A 26,473-nucleotide genomic window follows, 5' to 3' on the forward strand; every position below is an offset into this window, starting at 1 on the left:
GTGTGCGCCTCTCTTTGTTTGAGTGTGTGTCTCACCCTCTCTCTCTCTCTGCACTTACAACAACAACAACTTGGATTAATATAGCGCCCTCCACACCGGATGGCGTCTCAGAGTGCTTAAATACCTCTATATCTCTTAACTATTATCTCCACCCTACACTGTCGTTTTTATGGTTGTGTAAAGTTATGGCTGTGTCTCGCAGGGCGGGAGTGTGTTCGGTGCTGTCCCCCTCCCCCTGTACCCATCTGGTACTAAACAGTGTCTCTGATTCATCCCCTAGAATGCCTTACAGTACCTGATTGACTTGAACGCAGTTTCGCAGCGACCGAACTCCGGTGACACCAACCACCAGCGAGGTACATGTCCTCATGTTATTCCGAGGTTCGTCATTTAATTGTGTACCTATCACCGCTGACTTGATTCTGGGATGATTTATAATTCCCCCCCTCCTTTCTCTCTCTCTCTCCCCAACCCACCCTCGCTTCCCCCCCCCCACCCTCGCTTCCCCCCCACCCTCGCTTCCCCCCCACCCACCCACCCCCTCTCCTCACCCTCGCTCCTCCGCCTCCATCCACCCAACTCTCTATAGAATCCAGGAAAGCAGTGAGGAGGAGAAAGACATGCGGTGCTGTGCGAACAGGCGCCGCGACATCCCGGAACTCGCCGGAACCCATGACGGGCGACATACGGATCGCGGACGACCGCGGCAGCACCAACACGGTGAGAAACCGCACAGCGCAACGGCGCTTGCTCACCGCCCGCCCGGAACCCAGACGCCAGACAACCAAGTTTCCTTCGCCATTTAATTCCTCCTTTCTTTCTTTCCTCTCTTCCCAGGAGCAAGAGATGGCCTCGGTCTTGCTCTCCCACATCGCCAGCGCCTTGGAGCGGGTCGGAAGTGCGTACGGAGCCACATTGAGGTCGCGGCTGAGTCCCGAACCGGATTCTTTAGGGGATCTGGATGTCTCTTACTTGTAAGGATTCTCCTACAACTCAGCAGTAACTCGCGTTTGTACAGCACCTTTCACGACCTCCTGATCTTTCCCGACTTCACGGAGAATAAAGTCTCGGGAGTTCTTTTGTGCTAAGTTTTAGCTTAATCCAAGTGCAACTGTTCCGTCTAATGAAGCGAACAAGCAATTTTTATTTGCAAGGATACTAATAAGATGATTGTTTTTAACCTAAACCGTGTATCTGTGTGTGTGTGTGTGTGTCTCTTTTTCGCTCTGCCTTTGTGGCTCTCTCTGTATGTTTCTCTCTCTCTCTGTTTCTGTTTATCTGTCTGTCTCTCTGTGTCTTTGTCTGTCTCTCTCTCTCCCTCTCTCACTCTCACTCTCTCTCTCTCAGTGGCAGACTGGAGCCAGAAAGCAGGGAGTCTGAGCTGCAGGAAAGTGGCAGTGCCAGCCTGGGAGTCCGGGTGGTACACCACCCGGGCTTTATCCTGAAAAAAGATCGTGCTTGGCGATACCGCAAATCAGGTAAGGTATTTGTTAATTCCTCAAGATCACACGAGAGGCGGTGGGAGTGTGGGGGGGGTGCATTTACGAAGCACCACACACATGGGGTGGGGTCCCAGAGAACTACCACGTGAGGGCAGACAGAGGGAGGGAGGTTGTGGGCATTAGTGACTGAAGCCTTAGGTGTAGGCAGTGAACTTGTGGTCATCTGGTGTGTGAATAAGTTTGGCTCCAGCGTGTTTGTCTTTGAATGTACTTCCCTTTATTATTCCCGGTTAATAATAATAATTATTATTATTTCTGAAGGCGTTATATCAAATGCAAGGATTATTATTATAACAAGTGAAGCAGGGGTACAGGAGACCTGCGCAGTGACAGCTGTCCTTTTGTTTACAGTGTGTGCCAGCGTTCGGAGTCCATTGCAGAGAGTGATGCCCGTACAGGAGGACCTGCTTTACCGAGGTTGCCCGTGTAGCGCAGGGCCTCCCGACCTGGGGCGGATTGGGAGCAGGCGTTTCTTCGACCGGAAGACCAGGAGGCCCTCGGAACCGGACGATTTCCCCTCGGAAACCCTTGGTCATGGCTCCCATCCTCCAGCCCCAACGGACACTCTGGGTGACGTCAGCGCCAGACACCAAAGTCTAAGGACAGAGCTGAGCGTGCGTTCGGAGCGGGGGGGTTACTCCCCCGTCCTGGGGGGCTTGAGGTCGCGGAGAACGCTGCCGCCCGGACCCCTGGCTTGCCCGGACTCTCTCCTGAAGAGGCTGACGGGGGTCGGGGGGGATTCCCATCCTCCCGGCGCAGGGGCCGGGGCGGGGCCAGGCTGGGGCTTGGTGCTCGGGCAAGGCAGCGGAATCTCCAACGGGCAACAGAGACCCTTAAAGGGAGGGGGCTGCTCGGGGGCGGAGAGCCAGGCCGGCTCTTCCCGAGCCTGCCTGGAGAAGGGGGATTCCGGGTCAGTGTCCTATCAGCAGAATGTGGCGGGGCGGGGAGGGGGAGGCGGGGGCTGCTCCGATTCCCGTCTCCCCCACGACGTGTACGACCCCTTCAGCCCCACGAATGAGGAGAATGTCAACGGGGAAATGTCGGCCGGGGGGCGGTGGTCTCAGGAGAGGGGGGGGGAGGAGGAGGAGGAGGATGATGAGGAGGAGGAGGAAGGGGAAGGTCAGGAGCAACGAGAGAGGGGGAACGAGGAAGAGAATGAGGAGAAGTACGACCCCTTCGATCCCACCGGCTCCATGGGGAGCTCCAGCGACCTGACCCCCATCCGCGAGGACTCCGAGGGCGAGCTGAAGATCGTGAGCGACGCAGAGATGAGCGAGGAGGAGGAGGAAGAAGACGATGACGAGGAGGAGGAGGAGGAAGAGGAGGAGTGTTTGAGCCCGGAGTACGAGGAGGACGTGTCTCCGCGCTCGGCGGGGTGCGTGTCCGAGCCGGGGGTCCAAGCGGAACCCCCCGTCCTGGCGAGACGGGGACTGAGGCCTACAGCTCCCCCGAGACCAGGGCCTTGGAGCGTGAGGGGGTGCAGGGGCAAAGCGAGCAAGGTGGAGACCCCGATATGGAGACGGAGAATCCCTTTGACTTGATCTCCCAGCCCGACCTCGAGCAGATGGAGTCCGACATTCCTACGCCTGCCCGGAGCGACCGGGACCTGGAGGAGGAGGAAGACGAGGAGGAGGAGAATGAAGGCGAGGTGATGTTGGGGTCCAAGAGGCCGTGTGTGGGGTCACCATGCCGGGAGGATGGGCTCCTCTGGAACCCCGGGGCCGAGCCGCGACCGGGAGAACGCCCCGAGCCGGTCCCCGAGCCAACCGGGAAAGCCACAACCAAATCCGGGGCGCGTTCCGACCGGGACCGGAGCCGGAATCCCCCCGGCCCGAAGCCAAGCCCGCCAGCCGGGCGGCCTCCAAGTCAGGGGCCCGGCAGAGGAGTGGCGGGGGCAAGGCGGAGGGCTCCCGCAAGGAGAAATCGGAGGGGAAAGGCCGCTCGAAGGCCGAGCACAAGGGCAAGTCGGCTTCCGACTCCCGCTCCCACCACAAGTCCCACAGGGGGGCCGGGGAGCGCAAGGCGGAGAGGAAGGCGGAGAGGAAGGACAACCTGGTCTTCACAGTCAACATGTCGTCCAAGTGGCCCGAGGAGTCATACGAGGACTCGGAGATCGAGGAGGGGGAGATCGTCCCCCAGGAGGAGGATCGCTTCAGCCCCGGTCGGGCGGTGCGGGGAGGAGTGGGGGGGGCGGGGAGGGCGAGCGGGGGGAGGGGTCCCCCTGAGCGCCCCCTCCGGGCCGAGGGCGATGACTTCATCTCGCTTCACGCCGACTCGGACGAGGAGGGGGCACTGCAGATTGACCTGGGGGAGAGCCCTCGGGGGAGGGCGGGGGGCCAGGGGGGGGAGGGGCGGGGGCGCCGAAGAAGACGGAGCGCCGGCGCAAGGCCTCCTCCGGCCCGCGGCGGGACAAGTACCGCAAGCGCTCGCGATCCCCGTCGGAATCCAAGGGCCGCTCTGGCTCCCGCTCGGAGTCCAGCTCCCGGGGCCGCAAGAAGCACAAGCGGGAGCACCGCAAGGCCAAGGAGGGGCGGCGTTCCCGGTCCCGGGAGCACAAGCGCTCGACCTCCAGGAGCCGGCCCCGGCCCAACCGCAAGAAGTCCCGCTCGCGCTCCCGTTCCTGGGAGCGCCGGCGTTCCGGCTCCCGCTCCCGCCCAAAGATCTCCAAATCCCGCACGCGCTCCCGGGAAGGGCGGCGTTCCCGGTCGTGGTCGCCGTCCGTCAGCGCCAGCCTGCCCGCCATCGGCTCGCTGCGGCCCTCGGCCGAGAGGTGGAAGTGCCGAGCGGCGCCCCCGCAGGTCAGGGAGAGCGCCGCGTCCTACCATCGCTCCCGCTCGAACAGCAAGTCCCGCAAGGAGAAGCACAAGAAGGAGAAGTTCCGGGAGCCGGAGCCGTCCGGCAAACAGCGCCGCTCCCAGGACAAGGCGCCGAAGGAGAAGCGAGTCCACAGCCCGTCCCCCCGCCGGGCGAAAGAGGGGAACGAGAAGGAGAAGGACAGGGGGCGGGAGAGGGGCGAGAAAAGCACGAGAAAGCGGCGCAGGGCCGGAGGGACAGCAGGATCGTGGTGCCCCCCTCCATCCAGGAGCTGAACGACGACGACGACGACATCTTGATCAAAGCTCGCTCCATCACCAGGACCATCACCGTGAACAGCCTGGACGAGCGGGAGGGCCTGCTGGACGAGAAGCCCGCTCCCCCGCCCCGCCCGGCCCTCTACGACTCCGACGGGCCGGGCTTCGAGAACAGTTTCTCCGACGGGGGGGAGAGGGGCGGGGAGCCGGCCCCGGGAAAGGCGGGCGGCGCGGGTGGCAAGAACGAGCGGCGGGGGGGAGCGGGCGATGGGTGCCACGAGAAGGGCAGCCGAGCCCTCCAGTCCGGCTCCAAGGCGGCCAAGAGCAAGGACAGGAAACGACTGCATCCGGACGACAAGCCGGTCAAGGAGAAGCGCAAGAAGAAAGCGTTGGGCGGGCAGAAGGGGGCGTGCGGGGCGGAGGGGCTGAAGCCGGAGAAGAAGGGGAAGGAGCACCCGGTGGAGGTCCAAACAGTTAAGAAGTCCGGCAAGTCCTCCTCCTCCTCGTCGGCCAAAGAGCAGGCGCCCAGGAAGGTCAAGCTCCAATCCAAGGTGGCCGTACTGATCCGCGATGGGGTCACCAGCTCCACGGTCTCGCTGAAGGAGGAGCGCGGGAAGGGAGGGGGTCTGATCGGGGTCAAGTTCAGCCGCGACAAGGAGAGCAGGTCTCCCTTCCTGAAGAGTGAGGACAGCAAGGCTCCCGAGCCCAAGCCCCCCAAACCCAGGCTCGAGATCTCGGACCTCAAAGGTACCGGCGGAGGTGGGGGAGCTAAGCCCCTCAAAGCTTCCAAGGGGCTTCCCAAGATGAAGTCCGCAACCAAGAAGTCCAAAGCCGGGGGGGCCAAGACCAGGGGGTCCGGGAAGAAGAGGAAGGAGCCGAAAGTGAAGCCCGCCCTTAAGAAGGCCAGCCCCAGCAGCGGGAGCAGTAAAGAGTCCAGCCCGCTGCGGCTGAAGGAGGAATATTCCTGGTCGGGGTCCGAGAAGTCGGACGACAAGCTGAAGCCCCCCAGCCCGACGGCCAAGGAGCCGGAGGAGCGCGAGGGCAGCCCCATCTCGCAGGGGTCCGAGCCCCACGTCCAGACCCCCGACCCACCCTTCGTACCGAAGGAGCCCCCACAGGCCCCCCCGCCCCCGCCCCCACAGCAGCAGCAGCAGCCCCCGCCGGCCAAGGAGTACCTGGAGAACAGCGAGGCCTCGGGGAAGGTGAACGGGGATAAGGCCCGGGCTCCCGGCAAACCACTGGCCTGGGATCTGCAGACGGGCGGGGGCATGCTGGCACGTAAGTCAAGGCTTCGGCAACCTTCACCTCCGTTATCTTCAAGCTGTCGTCTCTCTCTCCCCCCCCCCCTCCACCCCACCCTCTCCCACTCTCCCCTCCCCTTCCGCCCCATCGCTAATAATAACAATGATAACGACAACCATCGCCACACTTTCAAGTCTTCGAGACACGTCTGTGAATACTTTCCGCTGTGAAGTGGAGTGACCGCTCGTGTTTTTGGGGCACGAATGCCTCGCGGTGGTGGCTTGAGTGATTATTACCCCCCCCTCCCCCCCCCCCCCCCGAGCATGTTACATTGAGTGTTACCCCCCCACCCCCTCAAAGCCTGAGAGCGTTGCTGCGCTGTAACTTGGCGTGGAGTGTGATGTGATGGTGGTCTCTGTCCCTTTCAGTTACCGCCCTGCTGTTTAAGATGGAGGAGGCCAACAGAGCAAAGGCCCAGAACTCAATACAAGCAATCACACAGGTGGGTACCTTTCTGGGTCTCGGGGCTCTGCCCTCTTCGAGCTTTGCCGGAACAATACCCAATCCTCCCGACTCCGGTCTTCACCCAGTTCCTTGTCCCGCCGGAACATCACCTCTCGAAACCCCTCCCGTCACCGGTATTTATTTGTCGGTCGACGTTTGGTTGTTAGTTTGTGCACAGCAATGTCCCGCAAACAGCCATTAAGGGAGCGAGCGGTTTTGTCTGGAGTGGGGGGTTGGGGGGGGCGCGGGTTGGTGGGGGGAAGAGTTGTCAGGAATGTATTAGCATCAAAGAAGAAAAACTTTTTCTGGACCTGCAGATATTGAGTCAGGCCAAGCCCCCCGCACCATCCTCCCACCCACCAGTCAGCCAGCCCTCCTCCCAGTTCCTGCTCCAGGGGGGGATTCCGCTGGCGAGCACCGCGACCGGCTTGCCCCCCCTCTCGGGACCCACCGCCCACCCGCCCGCCAGCACGTCGGGCAAGTTGAACACCACCTCGCTGGAGAACGCAGACACCACCAAGAGCGAGGGCACCAGCTTCATCGACAGCAGCATGGACTCTGATCGGGTAGGTCATCCTTCAACATCCTCACACTCGCTCGCACCTCCCCCTCCACCTCCATCCCACTCCGCACATCCCGCACTAAACTCCATTCGCACCCCCCCTCCCTCCACCCCAGCCCTCGCCAGGCTTCATTGGCTTCATTGGCTCCCTATCACACACACTAAACTCCATTCCCCCCCATCACACATCATCCGCCCCCACCGCCGCGTCCCTTCCATCTTCAGGTTGCGCCCAGAGATGGAAGGGGACACTATTCTGCGAGAAGGGGGCGCTATGTAAATAAGTGCAAGTTGTTGTCATTGTTGTCCTTGCTGCTCCCAGTACCTGAAGAAGCTGCACACGCAGGAGCGAGCGGTGGAGGAGGTGAAGCTTGCCATCAAACCCTTCTATCAGAGGAAAGAAATCAACAAGGAGGACTACAAGGACATCCTCCGCAAGGCTGTACATAAGGTAAGGTCGCTTCTTTCGCAGCAGGAGGACGCCCTCAAAAGCGTTTCGCAGGACGTGCCTTGAACTTGTAGTGACTGCGCGTTTCGATTTGTGGGCGAAATGCGGTAGCCCATCGCGCACGGCAGTGTCGTGTGTGTGCGTGCGTGTGCGTGTGTGCGCGCGTGTGTGTGTGGAGTAAGGAAACTCGCCTCAGGTTTCGCCCTGTCCACGAGAATCAAATCGAACCCGGGTCCTCTCGCTTGCGATGCGAACGCTCTTAACCACCGCGCTACCCTACGGGACTCCACAATAATGACCGCCCCGGTAGCACTCAATATACCCCCCCCCCCCCCACCCTGGACGCTTTGTAACTCACATCCCTCCTCTCTCTCTCTCTCTCTCTCTCTTTCCCTCTTCGCCGCAGATCTGCCACAGTAAGAGCGGCGAAATTAACCCCATGAAGGTGGCCACCCTGGTGAAAGCGTACGTGGACAAATACAAGTACGCCAGGAAACACGGCAAGAGGGTGGACGAACCGCCTCCCGGCCGACAGAGCAACGGCAAAGAGAGCAGGAAGTTAGACAAACACGGCAAATTCTTACCACCCACGTAAAAACGCACACAACAGCCCCCCCCCCCCCCACCACACCACACACCTACAGCGAGCAGAAACGAGAGACCGGTTTTATTATTTTACTGAAATAATTTTACACGACCCTCTCCCCCTCCCTCCCTCCCTCTCTCTCTCTCCCCCCCATCGCTTTCTCTCCCCACCCCACCCCGTTTTAAACTGCGGAGACTTGCGTCTTAAAGGCCAAAGAGGGGCACAAAGACGCTTTTTTTTAAAAAAAGAGAGGATTTTTTTGGGGGGGTGGTGGAGAGGGGAAGGGAGGGAGGGAGAGAGTGGGGTGGGGCGGGGGGGGGCGCGTGGGAGGGTTCAATGCAATGTGTAAACCCAAGACGGCCTCCTCTGTCCCTTACCCCCCTCATTCATTACCCCCCACCCTCTGTACACACACACATACAACTCATACTTACACACATATACCCCCATCCTCCCCCCCCCCCCCACCAACCCCCCACCCCACCCTCGGTCAAACCGCATTTAGATAAGATTTAAGGACTTTTTAAACTGCGATGTATCTCCTGAACACTGTATATAAAGATGTTCCTGCGAAAAGGAGCCACACTCGTTTTTCTTTACCTCTTCTCCTCTCTCTCTGTTCCCCACCACCCCCCCCACCCACCCCCACCCCTTTACTTTTCTGTGCATGCGTTACTTTTTTTTTACGAACTTTTCTATCCACTCTTCCCCCCCACCCCACACACTCACACATCATCCTCCTTCCAGGTACTAACTCGCTGGTATCGTGGCTGACTCACCCCCCCCCCCCCCCCCTCCACCACCCAACAACCCCACACACCCCCAGGACTTCAATCCACTGATCGCTCTTCACCCCCGTGAGGTTGGCTGGGGGAGTGGAGGGGGAATCACAGCCGAGTTCCCACCACCCCGTCCCCCTCTCATTTTCCTCTCCTCCCCCTCCCAAAGAAAACTGATCGCCATCATCGCCGCACCTTCTGTTAGGGAGTGGGTGGGAGCAAAGCGTCATTGGGCCGCGATGGGTTGACCCTGACTAGACCGTGAAGCCTCACTTGTCCTCATTCAGTCGCCCGTACAGAACGAGGCTCACTTAAGACTCGTGGCCTGAGCGGCTGTTTGCACAGATGGGGCAGGGCATCGCTCCCGAGGGCAAAGGCTGGTTTGCTGAGGGAGAGGAAGATGGAGGGGGGGGGGGTGGAGATGGGGAGAGGGGAAGGGGGTGGGGGTCCACGTGAGTTAGTGAGCGTCTTGTGTGGGTTCAAGTGCATTTCTGGGTGATCGGATGTTTCTATGTATGCATTTTTGTGTGAGTGTGTGTGTGTTTGTGCATACACACCTGTGTGTGTGTGAGAGAGTGCGTATGTGTACAGGTCTGTGCACCCGTGGTGGAGGGGTGTGTGTGTGTTTGTGTGTGAGACGGTATGTGTGTATAATGGGGCATGTGATGGAGACTGTGGGGAAACAACACTGACCCATAATAGACCATGTGTGTGTGAGAGAGAGAGAGGGGTGTGTGTGTGTGAGAGAGAGAGTGTGTGTGTGTGTCTGCGTATCATGTCCATACAGGTGATGCTCAGGGGATGTCAGCCGCTTATCTTGAGGGGATCCATTACAAAAGTGCGGACAGTAAATGGCAGCATCTCACCCTCAAAGGTTTTTCCCACCCCCCACCCCCACTGCCTGTCGGTAATGAGGCAAACTGATCTTTAGAACAGCTAATTTATTTAATCCCTCCAAAAAAAAAAGATAATAAATTGGTCATTTTCAGTCCGCGGCGGTTTGTGGGGCAGACGCCGCTGTGCGCAATTGGCCGCCGCGTTCGCTCACAAATATACAGTCAATTCACTTTACAGTGTGTTCTGTGAAGCGCTTTGGGACGTCGATAAGACGTGAAAAGTGCTATATCAAATGCAAGGATTATTATTATTATTTGGGCTGCATTTATATCGGATTTTGGGGTCTTTGCGCTTTCTCTCTCTCTCTGTCTGTCTGTCTGTCTGTCTGTCTCTCTCTTTCTACACTTCTCTCCATCACTTCCTGACTATTAGCTGAAGCTAAGCTTGGGGAGAGGTGGGGGTGGGTGGGGGGGGGGGGAGGGAGTCGGGGTTGGGAGGAACTCTGCTGTGTTGGGGCGGGGGGTTGAGCGTGTGCGCGCGTGTGTGTGTGTGGTGTGTCTTATCTGCACGAGAGAGTGAGTGTGTGTGTGTGTGCGAGAGAGGTACCCACTTTTATTGTGATATCTCTTAAATCATGTCAGATCATTTGGACTTTTATGGGGTGGGGGTGGGGGGGGGGGAGAGAGAATGTGTGTGTGTGTGTGTGTGTGTGTGAAAGCAAGAGAGGGGATGGATGGAGAGTGGAAGGAGCGAAGTGTGGGTTTGCCCGTTTGACTCAATACCCTGTGTGATATCATTAACCTTCCACCCCCCCCCCCACACACACACACACACGCACACGCGCGCACCATTTTTTAAAATAAAATTCACACAGCGGTTTGTGTTCCTTGACGGGGAGTCTTTTTCGGGGGTGCGGGAGGGAGGCCGTAGAGGTGGGGTGGGGCGGCGGCGGGGGGGGGGGGCAGAAGGGGGGTTAGGCAGAAAATCCCCTCTCCTCCCCCCCCCCCCCCCCTTGCAAGACGGCCGTGCTAATATTCTATTTATCTGCCTGTTGTTGAGAATATTGTATAAATAAATTGAGATTGTTCCAGACCGCAGGTGGACTTGTTTTACCGGGGCATTCCGCTCGGAGAGACACAGACAGACAGACAGACGAGAGAGAGAGAGACAGACGAGAGAGAGAGAGAGCGAGAGAGAGAGGAGATTGTTGCTTGGTATCTCTCAAGCGTCCCTTAAGTGTCTGCTCGCAACCCTCGCACGGCCAACCGTTCTCTTAAAGGACAGACAGAGAGAGAGCGAGAGAGAGAGAGAGAGAGAGAGAATGTTACCCCCGGAAATCGCTGCGCCCATCAACCGACTCTCGAGCGGGGGGTTCCTGCTCACTGCTGGGCAAACGGGCGCGGAGTAAGCAAACTTCCCTACGGTCGGATCGCCATGACATCGCTTCCTGCGTGTGTGCGCGCGCGCGGTCGTACCATTGGTGCCATTTTGCCCGCATCACTCGGCGGTCCGGAAAGCCGGGTGGGATTTTACACCTTATTACGGACTGCCTTACGGTCAGGCACTGCTGCCTCGAGGTGAGTGCGCGGCGGATGCTGATTTGTGTCATGGTGCGTCGTGTGGGCTTCACCACTGGAGGCCAACGTGTCTACCCGGGTCGAATGTCACTGTTGCTCTGCGTGCGGGCCGTGGAGTGAGCGAACGGTCCTGTTTGGGTGAGATTGTCGGCCAGGACGTGGGGGAGAGAGACGACTCTTGTCGAGCATTGCCACGGGATCTTTACCGTCCACCGGAACAGGCAGACGGGACCTCTGGCCGAGGTCTCATCTGAATGCAATCCACTCTGCTTACCTATACTGTACTCCGGTGACAGTCTATACTGTAAAGCGTGTTAGGGTATTAGTGTATGAGGGAGGGGAGGGATGGATGGAGGGAGGGAGGGAAGGAAGGAAGGAGGGAGGGAGGCCGAGGTGCTTTGAATGCCCAATTTCATGACCTGGCGTTCGGTTGCACTGTGAAGCCCCGGTTTTTTTTAAACAAAAAAAGATTAATGTTTATTAAGGCTTAACTGAACCTCGTCGCGAAGGAAAGAGGAAAGAAAAAAACGCGGCCGGTTGTCCCAAGCAGCTCGCAGGGTAATCGGCATCAAAAATCACAATTCCTAATAACAGTCCTAACAATCCTTTCTCTTAGTAGTGCAACGGCATCTTGTAACTTCCACCTGGACAGCCACAGGCAGTGGTGGGGGGGGGGGGGAGAGTGTGGGGAGGGGGGGGTACTCCCGTTTAATGTGCCCGTACCTTAAACACCGGCATCGGTTGCCGAGCAGGTGACGACATGGCCCCCTCCACACTGGGAGCTCTACTTGAGCTGAGAACTTGGATAAGACGGGGTCAGTCAAGTCCGTCATAGGCACAGGAGGAGGCCATTCAGCCCCGCGAGCCTGCTCTGCCATTCTATCGGACCGCGGCTGATCTGTCGGTCAACAACAACAACAACTTGTATAGCGTCCTTCACCTGGAGTAGTGTCTCAGAGCTCTGTCACGCCAAGCCACCAGGGCTCTGAAAGGGGTCTCTCTCTCTCTCTCGCTCTCTCGCTCTCTGGCTCTCCGGGGCTGAGAGGGAGTTGAATCACTGTCCCATGTCGATTTCCATCGTCTCCTCAAAATCACGGAACAAGGCGAGGAGGCTGGAGGTGGACGGCGTGTCCGACAGCTGCAGGTCGACTTCCTCGCCTTGCAGGGATGAAGCTCCCAAGTCGTGTGCCATCTCGTGCAACATCTTGAAGGCAACGGGCGTGACCTGGACAGGGAAGAGGAACACACTGTGAAGAGGGGGTAGTAGTGGCTGCGGATTTTGTGGGTGGAGGGCAGAAGCCAGTTTCGCACAGCGACGTCCCACAAACAGTCGCAGGTTGAGTGATCAACTTTTTTTTTGTTTGAAGGGAGGAATTATTGCCCCCCCGGAAAGCCAATCCGCCAATAGGGACGACCGAGCTCCTACCTTGGAGTGAGGAAACTCGGCTAAGGTTTCACCCTGACCCAGGCGGGAATCGAACCCGGATTCTCTCGCTAACAAGGCGAGCGCTCAAACCACTGCCTTATGGGATCTGGCAAGCTTTCCCACTGCTTGACCGGCCAGGACCACCCAACCTATTAGGGCTTTGGCTTGTAGGGTTAATGAGAGATAAGTGAACCCCAGAGATGGAGCGATTTGGGGAGGGGAGGAAACAATAAGGGACGGTTTGTAATAAGGGGGGAAAGGTTGCGTGGGGTGGGGTAGGATGGGGCAAGGGGTCATACCTTCACCATGATGAGTTTCTTGTTCCACGGCTTCCTCTGATGATCTGGCCACAGCTCCCCAAAGCAGAGCCAGAGGGTGTACTGGGGTGAAGTCTGGCTTCCTTCCAAAAAGGAGATCATCTCTGCAAAGGTAAAGTAACTACACTGTAAAGTGCAGGGACTGTGTATTTTGTGGGCGAAACGCAGCAGTCGGTTGCGCACAGCAGCGTCCCCACAAACAGCGGTGGATCGAATGACTAAATTATCATCTTGTTGGAGGGATTGTCATCCCTTGGAAAGAGATCTGCCAATCGACCAACTGGCAACCGGGTTCCTACTTACTGCTGGGTAAACGCTTGGGCTTACAAAACATAACAGGTCACTCATTCCCTCCCTCCCTCCCTCCCTCGCTCCCTCGCTCACCTTGGGTGAAGAGAGGCAGGCTGTAGAGGAACGTGTCCTCTCGGCTCGACACTCCTTGAGGCTCGGACGGATCTGGAAACTGAGCCCTGGACCAGAAGGCCTTACACTTGCCGTAACGCCTGGCGTAGATCCGGTTGTGCTTGACTTCCAAGGCCAGGCCTCTGCCCAGGCTCTCGAGGAGTTGGTTGGTGAACTTGACCTGCTGGTGGTCGCTCAGGGGCACCGAGCTGGTGGCCGGCAACCTGACCTCCTCCAAGTAAGGGAAACCAGGCTCCGAGGGATAGGATAAGAAGCAGCAGCCATTTTGGTTCTTCACCAAAGTCTCCTGTACCTTCTTGCCCCTGTAATAGATCTCCACCTCAAATTCAGTCACTGCGGGGGGGGGGGAGAGAAAAGACACAGAAGTGTCACCTCGCAGGCGGGCGGGGGTAGGGGGGTAATGTCAACAACAACAACAACAACATGGAGAAGGAGGGGAGGGCCGAGTAGGGCCTCAGTCGGCAACAACACGAGGTTTGGTAAACGAGACCGCGAATTGGAGACGCTGGTCACGCTTGACGATTCGCGGCCGTTTCAAGGCAACTGGAACAGGAGGAGGCCATTCAGCCCCCCCCGGCCTGTTCCGCCGTTCCATCAGATCGCAGCTCAACCCCAATTACCCGCCCGTTCCCCGTAATCCCTGCGTACCCCGACCTGAGGCGCATAGACTTGTGGGGAGTTCCAGATTTCCACTGCCCTTTGCGTGGAAAGAAAACGCTTCCTGATTTCATTCCTAACGGTCCAGCTTTCATTTTAAGGTCAAAAGGAGCCCCTTCCTCTCCCCCACCCCCCCCCCCCACCACCACCGCTCCCTTCCCTTCCCCCCCCCCCCCACACCCCCAAATCTTCTTCCGAGCCTCTTCGCCACGTTTCTTTATTTTTGGTGGTTTTCTTTTGGTTCGAAGCGAAAGAGGAAGAGAATAACGATGGGGACAGAATTATACACAGAGAGAGAGAGCGAGAGAGTGAGAAGAGAGAGAGAGAGAGAGAGAAGAGAAAACAACAACTACAGCCCTTAATATAGCGCCTCGGAGCTTAGAGAGAGAGAGAGAGAGAGAGAGAGACGGAGCGAATGAGGTGAGTCAAACAGACCGAGTTTGGAGGAGGGGAAGATGTTCTCCAGTTGCTGTGGTAGTGGGACAGCACTGGGGTTGAGGAGGGGTTGTACGGGGGTTTGGGGTTGGGGGTGAGGAGGGCACGAGACGTCCTGGATGAAGGCGGCGGCTCCCATCAAGGTGTCGAGCCCCGCGATGTCTTGTGGATAGTTTGTGGCTCCGTCTATCCCTGTTCCCAGCCAAGGGACAACATTCCCAGCACCTACAGAGAGAGAGAGAGAGAAGGGGGGGGGGGGGGGGGATGTGAGAGAGAGGGAGAGAGACTTCATCAACGCAGTGCGATACGTCGTGCGGTTAGAGCGCTCTCCTCGTCGCGGGCGGAACGAGGCAAAATCATAGGCAAGTGGCCTTACTCCACACACACGCACGCACACGTGCGCACACACGCCTCTGTTTTTTACTCAGCAGTAAGTAGGAACACGGTTAAGTCGATTGGGGGGGGAATTAAGTTGGGGGCGGAATCGCTTTCCGGGGTTTAATAGTCCCTTTTAAAGAAATTTTTTTTTAAAAAAATCCACCAACTGCCCGTGGGACCGTCTGTGCCAGAAATACGCTGTAAAGTCTGCGTAGTTTGTGGGCGAAATGCGGCAGCCGATTACCCACAGCGACGTCCCCACAAACAGTCGGGGATTGAGTGGGTGTTTTTTGAGGCAAGGTGAGGCGGGCGCGGGCGCGCGTGTGGGCGCGTGTGTGTGGGATCAGGAAACACGGGACGGTACCCGAACCAGGGTCCTCTCGCTTGCGAGGCGAGGGCACTAACCACCGGAGCTACAGCACCTCCTTATGTCTTGGTATTGGCCAAAGCTCTGTTGGTGCAGTAAAAAAAAAAGGCTCTGTCGCTCTCAACGTGGAAGGCACCGACTGTGGTCAGTGAAGCAAGAGACCGGGGAGGGGACGGTGGACTTCCGTGAGGTATAAGGTTGGGGGTCTTACCCCCTGTTTGCTCATCTGTGAGTTTCATCTCTTGCAGGAAGCTATCCAGCGTTACCTGTTGGGGGCAGTGAGCGGATTAACAGTCACTTCTGGAGGTAAAGATATGACAAATATCATTTGCTTTAACCCGTTCCCGTAACCTTCAAACCCTCCCCTCCTCCGTTCTCGACTCAATGCCACCTGCGCCCCCCCCTCTCACCTCACCCGCCCCCTCCACCCCACGCCACCGCTCAACGCCCGTCCCGCGATAAACAATAATAATCATCTTTGCGCTTGAAGCGGCACCTGATGGCGTCACCGAGACGTCTCGAGGCGCCCATCGCAGGGATACACGGTCAAGTGGAGTGACTGTGTGTTTTTGGCGGAATCGGGGAGGAGAGGGGCTGAAAAGTGGCACGAACCGTGACATCAGAACGCAAATGATTAATAGTAATGGTTAGTAATAGTATTTTTCAAGTTAATACCGGGCTCAGGGGATTGACGAGATAGTTAGCGTCAGGAGTAATGTCACTCTCTTCCTCCTGACTGGTACCGGTCTCCTGGGCTGAGGGGACAAAACAACAGCAGCAACAGAGAAGCAGTCTTATCGATGATGATAATAATAATTATAATATTCCTTGCACTCCATACACTCACTCCGCACACGGTCAGACGCAGTATATGGCGTCCAGCACACAGGGTGACGTCCCAGAGCGACACTTAGTCACTTCGTCACTCCATACACAACGACAACAAGTGACATTTAAGCTGCGCCTTTCACTTTGGGAGGACGTCCCAAGGCGCTGGACAGTCGAGGATTGGGACCCAATTTGCTGGGGGTTAGGGTCGGGAGGGCAGGGAGGGAGGTTGGGGGGTAGGAAGGTCTTGAGACGTGCCTGGGAGGAGGCAAAGGAGGGGGTGAGGTGAAAACGGACACAGTCACTCCACACAGTCTCTCACTCACACACACACACACACACTCTCTCCGCACAGCTCCCTGTTACAGGGACCCCCCCCCATTGACTCACAGTCGCTGCTACAGATCTCGTAGATCTTGTGAGGGTCATCCAAGCTGTTGGTGTGATCTTTGACGACTCGGAAATGTGCTTTCCTGTTCAGAGCGCTTCGGAAATTCCTCTTCCAAACAGAGGGGTCTGGCTGGTCCCTCCCTGGTCTGTACCTGCCACTCGCAATGGCCCAGGCCTGTCGGGGTGGGGAGGGGGTGGTGTGGGGGGTGTGAAACGGGGTACACAGTCTGTCACTCACTCTCACTGGGGGGAATCGGGGAGGGTCGAGGGCAGGCGGACAAGCGGGGAGATCAAAAGCACGGTCGAAGAGGAGGGAGGACCTTGAGGCGGGTTTTGAAGGTGGCGAGGGAGTGGGGGGGGTGCGAGGCGGAGGGACTGCGGGATAGGGGTTCCAGAGGGTGGGGGCCGATTGGGGCGAGCGAGGCGGGGGACGTGAGGCTGGACGGAGCCCGCTGAGCGGAGGGAGCGAGCAGGATGGTAGGGGGTGAGGAGGTGGCAGAGGTCGGGGGGGAGGGGGGGGAGCGAGACCAGGGAGGGTGTGGGACAGGATCTTGAACTGAATCCTCTGTGTGATGTGAGGTCGGGCGAGGATGGGTGGGTGGGGGGGGGGTGGGCGGTGATGGGGTCACGAAGCCTGGTGCGAGAGAGAGGACACGGGCGATACTGCGGAGGCGGGGGAAGGCAGAGAGGGTCGTGGCGCGGATGTGGGGTAGAACAGTTGATGGTCCAGTGGTTCTGGACGCCTCTGGTACCTCGAATATTTTGGAGTCTTCGGCGGAGAAGTCCTGTCGCCCTCCGTGCTTCCAGGGAATGCGGAAGCGGGTTTTCTCGGGATCGACCCAGTGGACTCCGGCATAGTTCCCGCTGTCGATCTGCTCGATAAGCCAAGGACACAGCAGAGGCTTCTGAGAACTCATCCCTAAAGGAGAGACAGCACAGAGGGCTCACATCATCCTTCCCTCCCTCCAATCGGCCACATCCCATCTCATCCCTCCAGAAACACCCCCCACACCCCCACACATTCCCCCCCCCCAGTCCACCCCATCACAGCGTCCAGCAGTCAGATCGCTTTTCCGGGGGTAACAAACCCTTCAAAAAAATAATTGGGTCACTTAATCCACGGCTGTTTGTGGGGACGTCGCTGGGCGCAATTGGCTGCCGCCTTTCGCCCGCAAAATACACAGTCGCTTCACTTTCTCGACGTCTGTGGCTCGCGTGTACGCGCGCGCGCGCACACGCGCGCACACGCACACGTGTGGGCTACTCGTATACATACTCGCACAAGCGACACAACATCACGTTCGCTGTTGTGTGTTACTGGGACAGTCCAGTGTGTACACACAGACAGGTCACGCAATCTCCTTTACCCCCCCACACCCCCCCCCCCCACACAACCCCCAAAAAAAACCCCACCGCCACTCTCTACCGCTCACTCTTTACACGAGGACGACCACATTTTATAAAACCCAACTCTTACAGCTCAAACCAAACTCCCCCCAACTGCGGACGCTGATGCAATTGTACAGTACAGGACTCGAGAGAAAAGTTGGATTAACCCCTTTGCTTTTCTGAGGAGTGAACGCGACGGAATTTTATTGTTCTTTCATCTCAGTTTGTTGCTGAGCTCAAGGGAACGGAGGCAAATTCGGCCCCAGGGACACACGCGACACCTCATCCAGAGACAGACGGGTTTCCCCCTCACCTTACACCCCCTCTTAGTATTATAATAATTAATAATAATAACCCTTGCATTTGATCCAGACGTCTCAAAGGCGCTTCACAGGACACACTTGCAAAGCCGATTGAAATGGACGGTGCGGGCGAAAAGGCGGTGGGAGTTGGTTAGACGGCGGAGTAGAAAAGCTGGTCACGGAGACGAACCTTTGCAGCTCAAACCCGACTCACCGATGTGTGGTTGACAAAGCTTCCTTTTACAGCCGTGTACTTTGCTCCGCACCAGACAGTCAGAAGCTTCCTGCAAATCCTGGCCGCCTGTCCCGGTCTCTCTCTCTCTCTCACTGGATCAGAGCTGCAAAGGATTCCACCCCCCACCCCACCGGCCCTGGAGCTTCGGGACTGCCTGAGCCAAACAGTGTTGACCTGCCCTTCCTTGTGTGACTTCACTTCCCTTTTGCAGTCGGCTCCAGTGGAGACGAGGTGGGCTGGGCTGAGCTGGGCTGGGCTGGGCTGAGCTGGGCTGGGCTGGGCTGAGCTGAGCTGAGCTGGGTGGGCTGAGCTGAGCTGGGCTGGGCTGAGCTGAGCTGGGCTGGGCTGAGCTGGGCTGGGCTGGGCTGGGCTGAGCTGGGTGGGCTGAGCTGGGTGAGCTGGGCTGGGCTGGGGCTGAGCTGGGTGGTGGCTGGGGGCTGGGCTGGGCTGAGCTGGGTGGGCTGGGCTGAGCTGGGTGGGCTGGGCTGAGCTGGGCTGGGCTGGGCTGAGCTGAGCTGAGCTGGGCTGGGCTGAGCTGGGCTGAGCTGAGCTGGTTTGGGGACGGAAGAACGGAGATGCGTTCATAATAATAATAATAATAATCCTGCTCGCAAGTAGATGCAGTGCCTTATCACGTCCTCCGGGACCTCACAGCAGACGCCGTCAACAACTGAACGGCATTTAAAGAGCGCCTTTCACGTCGGGAGGACGTCCCAAGGCCCTGGACAGTCCCGAGCGTGTGGCAGGGGAGGGGTGGGGGGGGAGACCAAAGGCGCGGTCGAAGAGATGGGTCTTGAGACCGGCCTTGAAGGAGGCGAGGGAGGAAGCGAGGCGGATGGAGTTTCAAAGCGTGGGGGGGGCAGAGAGGGGGATGGGGAGCCAGTGGAGTGGGCGAGGGTGGGGGTGATGGGTGAGGGTGGGGGTGATGGGGTCTACTGCCTTCACGGTATTTCAAGGCAGTTTTGAGCACAGTAAGATTTTGCTCTCTACTCTAATCCACCGCTCTTACCCCCACCCCATCGTGTCTATACTGCTGCTCGTTCCCCCCACCACCTCCGCCCCCAACTGGAGCTCTCTCCCCAAACCCCATTTCTATGCACTTATCCCCCCATCATGTCTATCCTGGTGTTCGCTTCCCCCAAACCTAAGCTCTCTCCTCTAACCCCAATCCCCTGCTCTTATCCCACGCCGTGTCTACACTGGTGCTCGCACCCCCACCCCCACCCCCACCCCACCCCACCTACACCGGAGCTCTCTCTCTCTCTCCTCTAACCCCATTCCCCCCTCTATAGCACAAACGGCTAAGTGTACTCCAGCCGTCCAACCCCTCGAAGCGACATCTCGGAGACACAGCGGCAGTGTTCCCCAGTGGCCGACGTGCGGCACCATCGACCGCCTCCGCTCAGCTCGTCACGTGCGGTGGCGGTGTGGGCAACGGCCGGACTCCAGACGTCTCTGACTCGTACCGTAGGAAAGTCTGTGTATTCCTTTATTTCCTCCGCGGTTTCTTTCTCCGCTCCCTCCCTCCCTCCCCACTCGCGCCGCCGATGTATTGAGACCCTCCCGGTGGAATACAGAGGCAGAGGCCAAAAGAAAACCCATCCCACAACCACACACCATGTTCTCTCCTTCCTCCCCACCCCCACACATACACCCCCTCCATCACCCCCCCCCCCCCCACCCCACTCCGAAATCCTCAAAGTGCTTCGCAGGCAACCGGTGTCAAGCGGCGTAGTGACTGTGTGTTTCGTCTGGGGAAACCCCAAGACGAGCGAACGGTTTCATCTGTGGTGAGAGGGAGGGAGGGATTGTCGGCCAGAGAGAGAGAGAGAGAGAGAAAGAGAGAGGGTGTGGGGTGTGGGGGAAACTCCCTTCTCTTTTCCCCGGCAGCGCTGCGGGAGATCTTTAACGTCCACCTAAACCCGGACGGGTTTAAAGTCTCCTCCGGACGGTGTCCTGACAATGCGTCGCTCTCTCTCTCTCCTCTCTCTCTCCACCCCAAATCCCACCACCAACAACGCCCCCCCCCCCCATCCCATCCCCACCACCCTCCCCCCCCCCCCCCACCACCCGTTACATATCCTGTGAAGCGCTTTGAGATGTTTCAACCGCGTGATCAGGCGCTGTATTAAATGCAAGGATTATTATTATTATTATTAGCCCAGACCGTGAGCTCAAAGTCACCCTGACGTGTGTGTGTGTGTGGGGGGGGGGGTGTGTGTGGGGGGGGTGTGTGTGTGGAGGAGGGTTTTAAACCCACAACCTTCTGAGCGGGGAGCTGTTGCAACAGCTGTTACCTGGAGAGGAAAGGGTTATACGCAGAGGAGATTATATAAATATATGTGTGTGTGCGCGCGTGTGCGTGTGCGTGTTCTCTCCACGCTGCCGAGGTGAGCGTTTGTGAGTCACAGGGAAAGAGAGAAGGAGAGAGAGACAGAGAGAGAGAGAGAGGGAGAGGGAGAGGGAGAGAGAGCAAATCATTAAGAGGATTCCGGTCTGCCTTACAGCGACCCAATACTCTCTCCTCCACGTCAACCTCCGAAAAAAAGCATCAAACCTGCCTTTAGGGGGTCGGAAACTCTCTCTCTCTCTCTCTCTCTCCTATCTCTCTCTGCTTTTGAAGTCTTCTTCCTCCCCTTTTACCCCCTATTTCTCCCCCCCTTCCCTCCCCTTCCCTCCCATCCTTCCTCCCTCCCTTTCTCTCTCTCTCTCTCCCTCTCTCTCTCCCTCTCTTCTTCTCGCCCCCCACCCACCCCACCCACCCACCACCCCCGTCCACTCCGAAAGACATCGTCAGATGCGGGATGGATTTGGAAGCTTTGCTCGAAACCTTGGAGTCTTGCGATCAGTTGGAAGTGGCGGAATCCCTGAAGGAATTTAACAAGGAGGTGAGTATGGAAACCCGCGTGAGAGCGAGAGAGAGAGAGCGCGAGAGAGAGCGCGCGAGAGAGAGAGAGAGAGAGAGAGAGGGGGGGGAAGAGTTTTCCCTCTGTGTGTGTGTGTGTGTATATATATGTCTTTATTTCTACTCTCCTCCAACTGCGACATTGACGTGAAATTGACGTGACCTTAGCATGAAATTTACATTAAGTTGACATGACATTAGCATGACATTGACATGAAATTACCATACAATTGACATCCCTCCCTCCCTCTCTCTCTCTCTCTCTCTCTTGCGATGGGGAGGGAGAGATGAGGAGAGAGAGAGAGAGGGAGAGAGTGTGTAGCTTATTTAATAAGACCAGGTTTAATCCTTTTTATTATTATTGTATTATTTTTTTATGTGAAAGGATTGGATGCAAAGTTGAGTGCGATGCACAAACTGCAATTGTTTTGGAGGAGGAAATGACGAGGTTTCGCAGTCTCTCTCTCTCTCTCTCTCTCTCTCTTCCTCTTATTTGTGTTTGTGAAGTCAGAAAATGATTGGGGAAAATGGAAAATTTCTGATTGCAAATGGATGCATTGCATTGGGATTTTTCTCTTCTCCTCTCTCTCTCTCGTTCTCTCTTTCTCTCTCTCTCTGTATCCCTCACTCCTTATTTCTGTGCCTCTCTATCTCTGTGTCTCTCTCTCTGTCTCTCTTATCTGTCTCTCTATCTCTTTCTATCTCTCTCTATCTCTCTCTCTATCTCTCTATCTCTCACTCTGTCTCTATCTCTCTGTGTTTATCTCTCTCTCTATCGCTCTGTCTCTCTATCTCTCACTCTGTCTCTATCTCTCTGTGTTTATCTCTCTCTCTCTCTATCGCTCTGTGTCTCTATCTCTCACTCTCTATCTCTCTCCCTCTGATGATAATCCTCAATAAGTTTTTTTTATGTAAATGCGAATCTGGGTCAGTTCGGCTATAAACGCTTCGGATTTGCAGTATATCTGTGTGTTTATCCGTCTGTCTGTGTGTGTGTAAGTGGGTGACTGTGTGTGTGTGTGTGTATGTGTTCGTGTGTATATGTGAGTGTGTGTGCGTACGCATCTGTGTATATATGTGTGTGTGCGCACACATCTGTGAACGTATGTGAGTGTGTGTGCGCACACGTCTGTGTACGTATGTGAGTGTGTGTGCGCACGCGTCTGTGTATGTATGTGTGTGAGTGTGTGCGTGTGCGTGTGTACACGCTTTTCAAATATTAATTACAATAATGGCATTTATTTTTAACCTGCACCGAAATCGCTGTAAATTTGGGGATGGCTGTGTAATTCTGTTATGTTTTAAGGGATCATCTTATCTTTCCAGCAATTCAGCAATTAATTCCGGGATGTTTTTAATCCGGGGAGGCGGGCTGGCCTTGTGCGTGCGTGTGCGTGTGCGTGTGTGTGTGCGCACGTGTGAGAAGAACAGTGTCACAGGGTTTTGGGACGTCCTCCCCACGTGAAAGCCGCTACATATAAATGCAATTTGTTGTGGTTGTTCCCGTTGTCGCCCACGCGCTCGCGCACACGCGCACACACGCGCACACGCGTGATGGAAGCTGCGAGACTATCCCACGAAGTGCGATCTCACAAGTGCAGAGCATTTCGGGGCGAAAATTGTGGGCGATTTAACATCTTAGTTCCTGCGGGAGAACGAGGGAGGGTGGAGGGGGGGGAGAAGGGGTGGTGGGGTGGGGTGTGTGTGTGTGTGTGTGTGTGTGTGTGGGGAGGGTGGTGGTGGGGTGGGGGGGGGAGAGCGCGGGGGTGTGGGGGTGAGCAAGATATTGGAGATAGACTGCGAGAACACGGTTGGGGGACATTCACCATAAAGAATAATGATAATATTGACGAGTAGAGAAGAGTGATGAATTAGATAGACCAGAGTGCCCCCACCTCCCACCTTCCCTTTTCCGACAGCCTTATTCGGGGTGGGGGGGGGGGTGTGGTGGGGGGGAGAGAGAAACATACACAAACAGCGTCCCGAGAGAGAGAGAGAGAGAGAGATGAGCAGACGGGAGCTCAGCGTGTGAGGAGATGGCCAAGATTCACCGCCCGGTCCGTGGATCGCTTACATAACGGATCTGGTTCCATTTCCACCCTTGTCACTTGTTAAGCTCTTTAGTGCTAATCTGAAGGCGCCAGTGAAATCCGCCACGAACCTAAGACCTTCTGAATACTGCCCCCCCCCCCCACCCCACCTCAACCCTCCACACCCCCACCCACACACCCACACACCGAAGCCTTAGCCTAACCCCTGTGCAGAAGAGCTGGTACTCCAGGCCTAAGCCCTGTGGATGTGGGGCTTTTAACTCACACGGCTCCCGTCCAAAATAAAATCTGCTCATTCCCTTGACGGCTGTTTGCCGAGTTGGCAGCACAGGAAAGGCACACAGTCACTACACTTCAGACATACGCGCGCGCGCGCGCTCGCGCAAACACACGGAAAATCCAGTCTTTGAGATGTCCTCCTGGTCCGAAAGGCACTGCACGAAGCGAACCCAAGGATTATCTATGATCCCATTATCTTTTTTTAAAATATCAATTAATCCTTCTTAACATCGGAAGCTTTGGAGCTCTCTCTCTCTCCCTCTCTCCCTCTCTCTCAATCCCTCCATCTCGCCCACTCTCCCCCCTCTTCGCACCCTCCTTTAGATCACGCCCGAAGATCTTCTTCTTGCGGTCTCCTCCCTCGGTGTCAGTCTCCGCCATTGCTGAGCGCTCTGAATCGCTGCCCTGCGTCGTCGTCGTTTGCGTCGGGGGTGGGGGGGGGGGGGGGAAGATCTGACGTCCCCTGTGCTCATGACTTTTCTCTCTCTTTTTTTTCCCCCTCTCTCCTCTTCCTCCCATCCGCAGTACGCCGAGTGCTTCTTCTTCAATGCTGAGGAACGAGAGAGGCGGAAGGTGAGACATTGCGACAGAGAGAGAGAGAGAGAGAGAAACCGCCACCAGCCTTTAAACACTCTAAAGCGAGACACGTCCTCCCTGTCCATGTACACGGGATGCCATGGCTTTAATATACACGGGTTAAATCTGGTACTTGCGTGACTGTTACGTGTTAATCGCGTGGGGAAGGAGCGGGGGGAGTGGGACTGGTGGGGCAGCTCTTCCAAAGAGTCGGCTCGGTCCGGAATGGGCCGAATGGCCTCCTCCTGCGCCGCAATATTCCATGAATGATTCCGCGGTTCTACGTCCCCCGCGATCGGACTTGCGCGTAACTTTTCGGGTTTCGCCCACAACACACGCAGTCAGTCTCACTCTACGGCGCATCCCGTGAAGCGCTTTGATGAGACGTCTCGACGACCTGATAAGGCGCCGTATCAAACGCCAGAGTTCTTAATGTTATCTTTATTATCACGAGAGAAATTCTGCCCAAGTACCGTCCTTTTTTTTAAACCCTCGGAGCGGGGACCGTGCGTTTTGAGTGTTAGCCGTAGAGCTTTGTGAACGAGCGAAGCCTTTTAATTCGAGTCCACCGTCTCTCTCTCTCTCTCTCTCTCTCTCTCTCTCTCACTCTCTCTCTTTCTCTCTCTCTCTCCCTCTCCCCATAACTGTGCATCAGCAACAAGAATTGGAGGAGGTAATGGAATATATTTGCCCCCCCGTCCACCCCCGACCCTCTCGTTAGCCCTCAAGCATCGAACCAGAGGTTTCCGACCACCACTTGATGGCCATTAGGGTTGCATCTCGCGCAAGCGCTCAATAAACAAAATACCGGGTCACTCCGCTTCAGGGTGTCTCCCGTGAAGCGCTTTGAGACGTCTCGACGACGCGATAAGGCGCTGTGTCAGTGCGAGGATCATGGTGTGGCTGTATTATACGGCTTAGTCTTCCGTTGAGCCGGAGATCTACGCAGCTCTCGGGGTTCCTTGCTCTCGCCGTTCCGATCATGCCCGATAGCGACATCTAGTGGTGATCGAGCTGGTTGGAGACCCCTGAAGTAGAGCAAATGCTGCTCTCCCACCGCCCCACCCCAACCACCTCCCGCACCCCCCCCCCCCCCACCACCACACACACACACACACACACACACATCAGGGACTTGGAGCTCTGTTGGACAGCGCTTTGAGATGTTTCAGTTGGGTGTTGTGTAAGTCCTGGTTTTAGGACTTGGTGTGTGGGTGGGGGTGGGGGTGGGGGTGGGGGGGTTTGGGGGGGGAAGGGAGACACAGAGAGAGAGAGAGAAGAGGGAAGAGATGGTGGGGGGGTGGGGGGTTGGAAATGACTGAAAGGGAAGCCACGCTCCAGTTAGGAAACGTGTAAGTTTCTGCGGAGCTCACACTCACCATGACCTGAACTGACCTAAATAAGAGTCACAGAGACGAGAGGTTAGTTTAATCGGATCTGCAGGTGCTCAGCGCTAATCTGCACATCTTTCTCTCCCCCTCTCTCCATCCCCTCCCCTCCCCTCCCTCCCTCCCTCCCTCCCTCCCTCTCCCTCTCCCCTCTCTATCCCTCTGGAGAACGTGTGCAGATTGGGGAGAGGTTGAGTCTCAGAGATTGAGCCGAAGGGCGTAGGATGGTTCCCGCTGTGGCAAACGGAGGTTGGACTGGTGGGTTGGGAGGGAATTCCAGGACCAGCCGCCACCCTAATGGAATGGCGGAGCGGGCCGGAGGGGCTGAATGGCCTCCTCCTCCTGTCCCGAGGATGCAACGTGCCCAATCTCAGTCGCTGCCACCGTACGCACCGCACCGCACCGCCCGCCCCCCGAAACCACTGCCTATTCACTTCCAGCCAAATGGTTTTACCCCCCGGGAACCTCTCGCCCCGGAGAGGCAACCGACCTGTCCAAACCACCCCCTCCTCATGTCCTCGCTGTGTGGCTTCGCTTTCTTTGCTCTGTTCAGAGGTTGTCACTTCCCCGATTACTTTCAGTGCATTTCACTGCCTGTGATTATCCGCACACTTCAATGTCACGTCAACCTGTTGACAGAGGGCAATCTTTCGCTCTCTATCACTCCACTCCTATCTCTTTCTTTCTCTTTCTCTCTATCTATCGCTCTCTCTCTCTCTCTCGCTCTCTCTATTGCTATTCTGTCTGTCCGACTGTCTGGATCTCAGTTTCTCACTCTCCATTTTTCTCTCTCTCTCTCTCCATTCTGTCTGTCTGACTGTCTATCTCTATTTCTCTCTAATTCTTTCTCTTGCTCTCTCACTCTCTATTTCTCGCCCTTCTGTCTTGTCTGTCCCTCTGTGTGTGTGTGTGTGTCTCTCTCTCTCCCTCTCTCTTCTCTCAATCTCTCTCTCTCACTCTCGCTCCCATCACATCGGTCCTCTCTCTCTCTCTCACTCTCTCTCTCTCTCTCTCTCTCT

General features: G+C 56.9%; 2 protein-coding genes and 1 long non-coding RNA gene across 3 annotated transcripts; 2 read left to right on the forward strand and 1 right to left on the reverse strand.

Annotated features, from left to right (window-relative positions):
- Positions 1–284: 284 nt before the first annotated feature.
- scaf1 (SR-related CTD-associated factor 1) lies at positions 285–8,037 on the forward strand. The gene is made up of 11 exons (XM_042346541.1): positions 285–356; positions 590–720; positions 838–974; positions 1,348–1,478; positions 1,854–3,029; positions 3,199–3,663; positions 3,830–5,851; positions 6,244–6,317; positions 6,637–6,885; positions 7,204–7,332; positions 7,736–8,037. Exons 2-11 carry the CDS (start codon positions 673–675, stop codon positions 7,922–7,924), a joined length of 4,620 nt encoding a protein of 1,539 aa, XP_042202475.1. The 5' UTR covers positions 285–356; positions 590–672; the 3' UTR covers positions 7,925–8,037.
- Positions 8,038–11,985: 3,948 nt separating this feature from the next.
- On the reverse strand, positions 11,986–18,458 carry irf3 (interferon regulatory factor 3). The gene is made up of 9 exons (XM_042346542.1): positions 18,235–18,458; positions 17,082–17,248; positions 16,330–16,504; positions 15,787–15,866; positions 15,323–15,377; positions 14,367–14,591; positions 13,236–13,607; positions 12,834–12,955; positions 11,986–12,333 (listed from the first exon to the last, which is right to left on the reverse strand). The coding sequence occupies exons 2-9, from the start codon at positions 17,244–17,246 to the stop codon at positions 12,163–12,165; spliced, it is 1,365 nt and encodes a 454-aa protein (XP_042202476.1). The 5' UTR covers positions 17,247–17,248; positions 18,235–18,458; the 3' UTR covers positions 11,986–12,162.
- A 2,576-nt stretch (positions 18,459–21,034) lies between these two features.
- On the forward strand, positions 21,035–24,798 carry LOC121852569. The gene is made up of 3 exons (XR_006086203.1): positions 21,035–21,143; positions 24,016–24,063; positions 24,722–24,798. It is a non-coding gene; the product is annotated as an uncharacterized LOC121852569 (long non-coding RNA).
- The last annotated feature ends 1,675 nt before the right edge of the window (positions 24,799–26,473 follow it).

Source organism: Callorhinchus milii, unplaced genomic scaffold, assembly GCF_018977255.1.
Source record: "Callorhinchus milii isolate IMCB2004 unplaced genomic scaffold, IMCB_Cmil_1.0 Scaffold974, whole genome shotgun sequence".
NCBI classification, from domain to species: Eukaryota; Metazoa; Chordata; class Chondrichthyes; order Chimaeriformes; family Callorhinchidae; genus Callorhinchus; species Callorhinchus milii.